At 43.0% G+C, this 7,500-nt stretch overlaps 2 protein-coding genes across 3 annotated transcripts in view; one reads left to right on the top strand and one right to left on the bottom strand.

Annotated features, from left to right (window-relative positions):
* Positions 1–243, top strand: part of coasy (CoA synthase) — a 5,847-nt gene extending 5,604 nt beyond the window's left edge. Inside the window, exon 10 of the mRNA XM_060871076.1 lies at positions 1–243. This exon is cut by the window's left edge and continues 440 nt beyond it. The gene's annotated coding sequence lies outside the window, so the exon portion shown is untranslated.
* LOC132846377 (myosin light chain kinase, smooth muscle-like) overlaps positions 197–7,500 on the bottom strand; it is a 9,450-nt gene continuing 2,146 nt past the window's right edge. For both annotated transcript variants that reach the window (XM_060871072.1, XM_060871073.1), the window contains 12 exons: positions 5,436–5,563; positions 5,132–5,288; positions 4,345–4,656; positions 4,114–4,210; positions 3,809–4,012; positions 3,501–3,718; positions 1,977–2,100; positions 1,741–1,890; positions 1,506–1,626; positions 1,290–1,380; positions 1,077–1,217; positions 197–990 (listed from right to left, as the gene is read on the bottom strand). In XM_060871072.1, the coding sequence (XP_060727055.1) occupies positions 785–990; positions 1,077–1,217; positions 1,290–1,380; positions 1,506–1,626; positions 1,741–1,890; positions 1,977–2,100; positions 3,501–3,718; positions 3,809–4,012; positions 4,114–4,210; positions 4,345–4,656; positions 5,132–5,288; positions 5,436–5,563 (1,949 nt within the window). In that variant the 3' untranslated portion in view covers positions 197–784. The remainder of the gene's footprint in view (positions 991–1,076; positions 1,218–1,289; positions 1,381–1,505; positions 1,627–1,740; positions 1,891–1,976; positions 2,101–3,500; positions 3,719–3,808; positions 4,013–4,113; positions 4,211–4,344; positions 4,657–5,131; positions 5,289–5,435; positions 5,564–7,500) is intronic.

Raw genomic sequence — 7,500 nt, 5'->3', positions numbered from 1 at the left:
AGACACTACTGCTGTTTTTTAACACGATATGCAGCGTCTTGAGAGCAGAACCTTTCTGCCGTTCCTCATCCGGAGAGACCGAGGCGCCTTTAGCTGATTTCCAGTCTGCCCAAAGAGCCAAAAAGTTAAACGGGGACATTTTTCAGTTTTGGCTTCTGCATCATCTGGAAACGAATCAGTGGACGGAGAGTAAAAATTCATAATGTGAATTAAATTCTTTATTAAATAAAAATCTTTACAGTGTCAAGAGTTTATCTAAAATTACAGCTTCATTTATGCACACACGTTTACCGGCCACACAGAAGCTGCTGATCTTCTGGGATTTTTTTATACACAACATGGAAAAAAAAAAAAAACATCCTGTAAGCAGAAACACCTTTTTGGTGAGAGGTGACAGGACGGTTACTGTAACTCAAGTAATCACGCTTTACAACCACAGTGAGCAGAAACGCATGTCAAATCGTGCAGATGTACAGGTGTTTAAAGTGTTCTGTGTAGATCGTGAACATTTAACTGGATAGAAATTTAAATAACTGTATATTCTACATAGCTTATTGGTGTGAGAAAAGTGATAAAAGGAAAAAAAGAAAAAAAAAACTCCCCCGCTGTGAGAACGGCTGTGATTCGTGCGACAAAGTGCCTTTGTGGTCAAGTATCCCTTAATTGTGACCCCGAGATCAAGATCGTCCTCGTTCAAGTCACCTAATCCAAATTGCTGCTCTGCACAACCATGTCCTTGCCCCTTCCCTATTTTTTTTTCCCCTCAGTAGCACCACTAGCGCCTCTAGTTGGCCACAGTGAGCCTTGCTGAACACAGCGCCTGGCCCAGGTGGTTAGAGGCTCGGATCTTGTACGTCCCAGAATCCCTGGGTTGCACCCGGACGAGGGTGAGCGTACACAGCCCGTCCTCTTTATACTCGATCTGCACACGCTCCGTCTCCTCCAGTAGCTCGTCGTCGAGCAGCCACACCACTTCCGGGTCGGGATAACCTGCAAGAAAAGAAAAGAAAAAAAAATCCTGGATAAACTCACAGACTTTTAGGTTTTGTTGAGTTTGTAGGATTGAGTTTTGTTACCTTCTACAATACAGGCCATGTGTACAGTCGCACCGCAGGGCTCTGTAAGGTCATGAAGTGCTTGTGGGAAGTTTGGCTTGGTCTTTAGTTGCTGCTCCAGAGCCCTAACAGCCTCTTCGGCTTCCTTCCCCAAACTGGTGTCTGCAAAACAAGACAGCTATGTACAATTATGTCTTTATTTAATAACCCGTGAGCAAGTTGTTCGTTTATTACCGTTCGCGTGTCCAGAAGGAGAATCCGATCCGTCTGATCTGTTCGAAAGGTGCGCCATCCTCTTCAGCGCCAGCACGGCTTTACCGGTTTTCTACAGTTGAATTGAATGATCAAATGTCAGCGTTGTGCGACAGGTCAAAAGTATCATGTCAATTTCTGACGTCGATTAGCTTTCTAGGCGATCCGATTTCAAATAGATCGGATTTACACACACACCTGCCATCTTTGCCTGGCAAGGAACCGTCGCATCTTGTCTTTGTTGAGGGTTTTTGTGACTCGCCCGGTGGACGAATCCATCCACAGATGAGCCAAAGCCTGCTCACATGACATCCGCTCACTGTGTGTGTGTGAAAGAATGAACTTTATTGATTTTCAGAAAACATCAAGAGAATCATAATGTCAGAATAAGTAGCTAATAATGATAAGATGCAGAATGAGTGTTCAGAAACACCTTTTCTGCTTCTTCAGCAGATTGCAGATGAAGTCCTTGGACTCGTCAGTGAGGTCATCGAACTCTGGGTTGAACTCCCAGGTCGCGGCAGTGACGAGCGAGAGAGTCTCCACGTCCGTGTTTCCCTGAAATGGCGACTCTCCGCTCAGTCTGAAAGTGAAACAAAACAGATTCGTCTAAGAGCCACACGAAAAAAAAATAACACACAACCCACAACCCAGAGCTTTAGTACATACAGGATGTAGCAGATCACCCCGATGCTCCACATGTCAGTCGCCAGATCCACAGCCTCATAGCTCACCACCTCCGGAGCTACAAACTCGGGTGTGCCGTGCATCACCTTAAGAGGCTTTCCAGGTTCTGTGGGAACGAGAAAAAAATTTATAAAAAAAAAATAATAATAAAATGTCACATAAGGAATGTCAAAAGATGCAAAACATGACCTCTGGAAATAAATAAAAAAAATAGGTCAGTATCAATATTTCAAAAATCAGGGTTCTATTAAACAATTTTATATTAAACAAATATTAAACTTAATGTTATATTATTAAGCAACAACATAAAATATAAATTACAATTAAAAAATAAATATTATTATTAATAATTCAATTTCATTGTATGAACTCTCTTAAGGTTTGTTGAACTGCATGAACTGAATAAATCAAAACATTTAAAAACCAGAATGTATAGTGAATTTATTACATTTCAAATTCAAAATTTAGATTAAAATGTTTAGGTAAAGTAAACCTAATAACCCTACCACACACACACACACACACACACACACACACACACACGTGCATCTCTTAAAGGTGGGGTGCACGATGTTTGAGAAATGCTTCAGAAAACGGGCCGACAAACAAAGCAAACGTGTATCCAATGAGCAGAAAGGGGCGTGTCTTGTCAATATGCTGCGGAGAGAGTGTTCAGTGCGCATGTGTGACATTAGCCGAAAGCGATTGAAACCTTGACATGCCGGATAAAAACGAAAAGCGAAAAAAGGCTTTCGATAAGGCAAGAAGTAGGACCCGTGTTAATATAGGATCAGCTTTCCAGCGTTGGAGAGAACTGAACGCCGTCCACGTGAAACGGAGCTAAACCTTTCACGGTACAACACACAGTACTACAAAAACACATCTGTATTACTGTAGTGCTACTCAATGTGTTCATTTATTGATAAAAATATCCCCTCGGCCAGCCGCCCCAGCAGGTTCCGCCATATTAGTTGCCTGGGTTACGTATGTATGTGTGGGCGGAGCTATTAAAACAGGGGTGACACCCATTTAGGTTAGGGGCGTGTTTGTTTTGGTGATTTCAAATGTAAACATTGGCTTTCAAAACATCGTGCACCTCACCTTTAACTACTAATTTAGCCATAATTGGTAAACAACATTAAGCAACGAAACAAAAGGTAAACAGCTAGACCACAATAATCAAGGTATTAAATGAACGTTAATTAACATTTAATCTAAAACATTTTTAACTGTACCATCTGGAGTGTTATTCCGTTTATATCATATTCATTTATGCTTCATGAGTGTCACGGCATGCGTTTTAATTTATAGTCGAGTTTAATGTTGCGGAACGTCTGAGAGATAAGTTTGATTCTCATAAACAGTCGTTTTCATTCTCATGAGAAACTTGGAAAGTATAATTTCTTCTCTGCCCCGAAGACTTTCCTGTACTGTCCGGAACATTTGCAGAGCACCGTGACTGTTGTAAACAGCTTAACATACATCTAACAACAACAGACCACTCACCGAGTTTTCTGGCCAGGCCGAAGTCGATGATCTTTATGAGAGTCCCTGTGGTGTTGAGGCACACTATGTTCTCGGGTTTCAGGTCGAGGTGGACAATGTTTTTACGGTGAAGATAAAGGACGCCCTCCAGGATCTGCCGCATGTACTGCATGCAGGTGGGCTCGGTGTGCTCGAAATTATCGTCCACGATACGCTCGAACAGCTCACCACCGGCAATGCTGGAACACAAGTATGATGATTATATAAAAAGACCTTTGTTAAGGGTGAGGAAAGAGACTAAAGTGCAGCTGCTTTGATGCAACACTCACTACTCCATGATCAAGGTGATCTCTGAGCGGGTGTCGAACGCTCCCAGGCACTGCACAAGCTTCGGATGAAACAGCTCCTTCATCAACTTGATCTCCTCTCTAGCTGCTTCTTTGTCCTTGGACCCAAATGCACGGTAGAACTTTCCAGCACACACGTGACCCGTCTCCTTATGGCTCAACCGGAACACCTGGCCAAACTTCCCTCTGTGGAAAGAATATTCAGTCTATATCATATTATAAAGATCTCTAGTGCTAAATGTGTCTATCACACAAGTTGCCATCTTGGGGCTTAAGGAGATACTTACACTCCTAATTTTTCATGGATGTTGTAGCAATCTTTGACTTTGTGCACGGTGTCAACAATGATATCGACTTGTGGGAGTGGCTCGTCCTGTGGCTCCGCTGAGAAACGAGCATTTCTGGTTATGGTTGTTGTTTGGTCGTGTATGGATGCAAGGCTAAAAGCGTTTATAAAGCTTGATGAGCTACACAGATTGTTGTCACATGCCTATGGTAAAGCTAAAGCTAGCACATACCTGCTGTATCCATCTTGATGCAGTCCGACTCTTCACCGGGGTCGCTGACCCCCATTTTGTTGCAGGCCCGTACCCGAAAGCGGTACTCGCCATGTGAGTCAAGGCCTGAGCAGACCCGGTACGTTGTGTCCTTACAGTGGGAACTGAGGACACTCCAGTCTCCGGATTTAGCTGCACCAATACTTTTCATCTCTACTATGTAATCTGTGATTTGTGAACCGCCGTCGTAACTCGGTCCGCTCCAGGACAGAACTAAAGAACTGGGAGTCAGCTGGGACACGTATGGACACGAGGCGGGGCGTTCCGGTCGATCTGAGGAAACGATAAAAAAAATTTGAGAAATCAAGTTTGACCATGGGGGGGGCACGGTGGCTTAGTGGTTAGCACGTTCGCCTCACACCTCCAGGGTTGGGGGTTCGATTCCCACCTCCACCTTGTGTGTGTGGAGTTTGCATGTTCTCCCCCTTGCCTCGGGGGTTTCCTCCGGGTACTTCGGTTTCCTCCCCCGGTCCAAAGACATGCATGGTAGGTTGATTGGGATCTCTGGAAAAATTTTCTGTAGTGTGTGAGTGCGTGAGTGAATGAGAGTGTGTGTGTGTGTGCCCTGCGATGGGTTGGCACTCCTTCCAGGGTGTATCCTGCCTTGATCCCCGATGACACCCGAGATAGGCACAGGCTCCCCGTGACCCGAGGTAGTTCGGATAAGCGGTAGAAAATGAATGAATGAATGAATGGAGTTTGACCATTGCTAATGTAGAAATAGAGAGAGTGGGATTAGTTCACATACCAATAATGCTGAGAACAACTGTATGTTGAGCGAGGCCTCGTCGAGTCTGGACAAAGACTGTGTAGCTTCCAGCGTCCACAGGAAGGACCTCAGAGATGGTCAAGACACTACTACTGTTGCTGCTCTCTATGCGATTGTGATCTCCGTCCACCACAACCTGTAAGGAAATCGCAGATCACACTTTTTTTTCAATTTCCAAGTTTACTGGCAGCAGGAATTCACCTGCAACCTACAGACTCAACAATGCTTCTCTTGTTTTGATCTGCGACATTAACACAAGACAAGAAAAATCTTGAATCCAGACCTTTTTCCTGTTGTGGATCCAGCAGGAAGCCGTAGGCCCTGAGCAGCGGAAGGAACAGGTAAGCCGTGCCGTCTCCCCAACACGCACCTGCACCTTCTCCACAGGGTCCACAAACTCAACTGCAGGGCCTATAGAGACAGAGAAAGAGAGCGAGAGAGAGAGAGAGGGAGGGAGGATGAAGCGGATATATGGAAATCATTGGATTTTGACTACACCCTGCCTCAGCTACAGTTTGGTTTTAAGCTAAAGACAAATGATAGTTATGTGTTTTGACAAGGAAGGGCCACAAAAAAAGGGTCACATCAGCAGCTCTTCACAGTTAGCCACAAGTTTCTCACGGGTACCAACTTCTTTGAGGTGCTTATCAGTGGAAATGCTTATTACATAAGGACCAGAGGTGGACAGAGTCACCTGAATACTTTTTTTGTGTGCCAGATCTTTCAACAAATGCACTGGGTGACGTAGAATTTGATATAAATACCACCGTCTTTATGACCATTATTCCTTGGAACCTTCTTGGCTTCTATGGAGTTCCACCATAATTCATCACTAGCTGGTGATCCTAAACTACAGAAATATTTGGGATTGCAAAAAAAAAAAAAGGTCCAGCGGTGGTATTTCCAGGGGCAGTCCAAGGTTATACTTCATCTTGACTGCACACCCTGTGCAAGTCTTGTAGTTGTCCCATTCTGATTCTGGGCAGTGACGACTCAAGAGTTAAGGCTCTGGTTTACTGATCAGAAGGTCACTGTTAAGCTGCCACTGTTGGGCCCTTGAACAAGGTCCTTCAGGCGGTTTCTCTGCTCCAGAAACATTTATTTCTGACCCTGCACACTGTCTTGAGCTTCCTAACAACCTGGAAAATGTGAAGAAAATAATTTCACTGCGCTATAATGAATGTGACAAATGAAAACAACTTCTTGAAGTTTATTAGCCAGCTTTGGACAACGGGTTACCTTGTGATCTGACTACCCAGAGATAGCACCAAAGGGTACATGAAGAAAGGGAACAATGTCTGGCAACAGTACTTGAATCAACCACCAAGCTAAATGGTCACTCATGATTTCTTGAAGGCGTACGAGTACACAAAGTATTTAGGTGGTTCCTATAGTCCATTTGGAGCAACCCTGTGTCTGATCATTCTAAAACACAATTGCTTTTAACATCTCACGACTGGTAATTTCTGAAAAAATGGTCTTTCTAATTTTTATTTATCAGTTGGCCCAAATGCTAACATTTGGGTCAACTGAGTTTCCCGGGTCGTTGTCCTCACGGCAACATGGAATTTGGAACAAGGATTTGGGTAGAAAGCACAAATCCCAATAATCTCAAAGTGTTGTTTTTTGCTGTTCTGTGGTGTGTAGACCAACTTCTGTTATTTTAAAAAAGATAGATAGATATTATATATATATATATATATATATAGATTTATATATAAAAATATATATATATTTTATATAATTTTAGACAGAGAGACATATATATATATATATATATATATAGAGAGAGAGAGAGAGAGAGAGAGAGAGAGAGAGAGAGAGAGAGAGAGAGAGAGAGAGAGATAGAAAGAGAGAGATAGAAAGAGAGAGATAGAAAGAGAGAGATAGAAAGAGAAAGATAGAGATAGAGAGAGAGAGAGAGAGAGAGAGAGACACACACAAAGGTAGGTAGATAGATAGATATATAGACAGATAGAGACAGATAGAGAGAGAGAAATAGAAAGAGATAGAGAGCAAGATAGCAAGAGAAAGAGAGAGATAGAGAGAGATAGAAAGATAGATAGAGAGAGACAGATAGAGAGAGAGAGTGAGAGAGAAATAGAAAGAGAGCGAGATAGCAAGAGAAAGAGAGAGAGAGAAAGAGAAAGAGAGAGATAGAGAGAGAGAGATAGAAAGAGAAAGAGAGAGATAGAAAGAGAAAGATAGAGATAGAGAGAGAGACACAAAGGTAGGTAGATAGATAGATAGACAGATAGATAGAGACAGATAGAGACAGATTGAGAGAGACAGATCGAGAGAGAGAAATAGAAAGAGATAGAGAGCGAGATAGCAAGAGAAAGAGAGAG

This window comes from Tachysurus vachellii, chromosome 5 (genome assembly GCF_030014155.1).
Source record: "Tachysurus vachellii isolate PV-2020 chromosome 5, HZAU_Pvac_v1, whole genome shotgun sequence".
Lineage (NCBI taxonomy): Eukaryota > Metazoa > Chordata > Actinopteri > Siluriformes > Bagridae > Tachysurus > Tachysurus vachellii.
The sequence above is the reverse complement of the archived record's forward strand: the minus strand, read 5'-3'. Positions and strand labels throughout refer to the sequence as shown.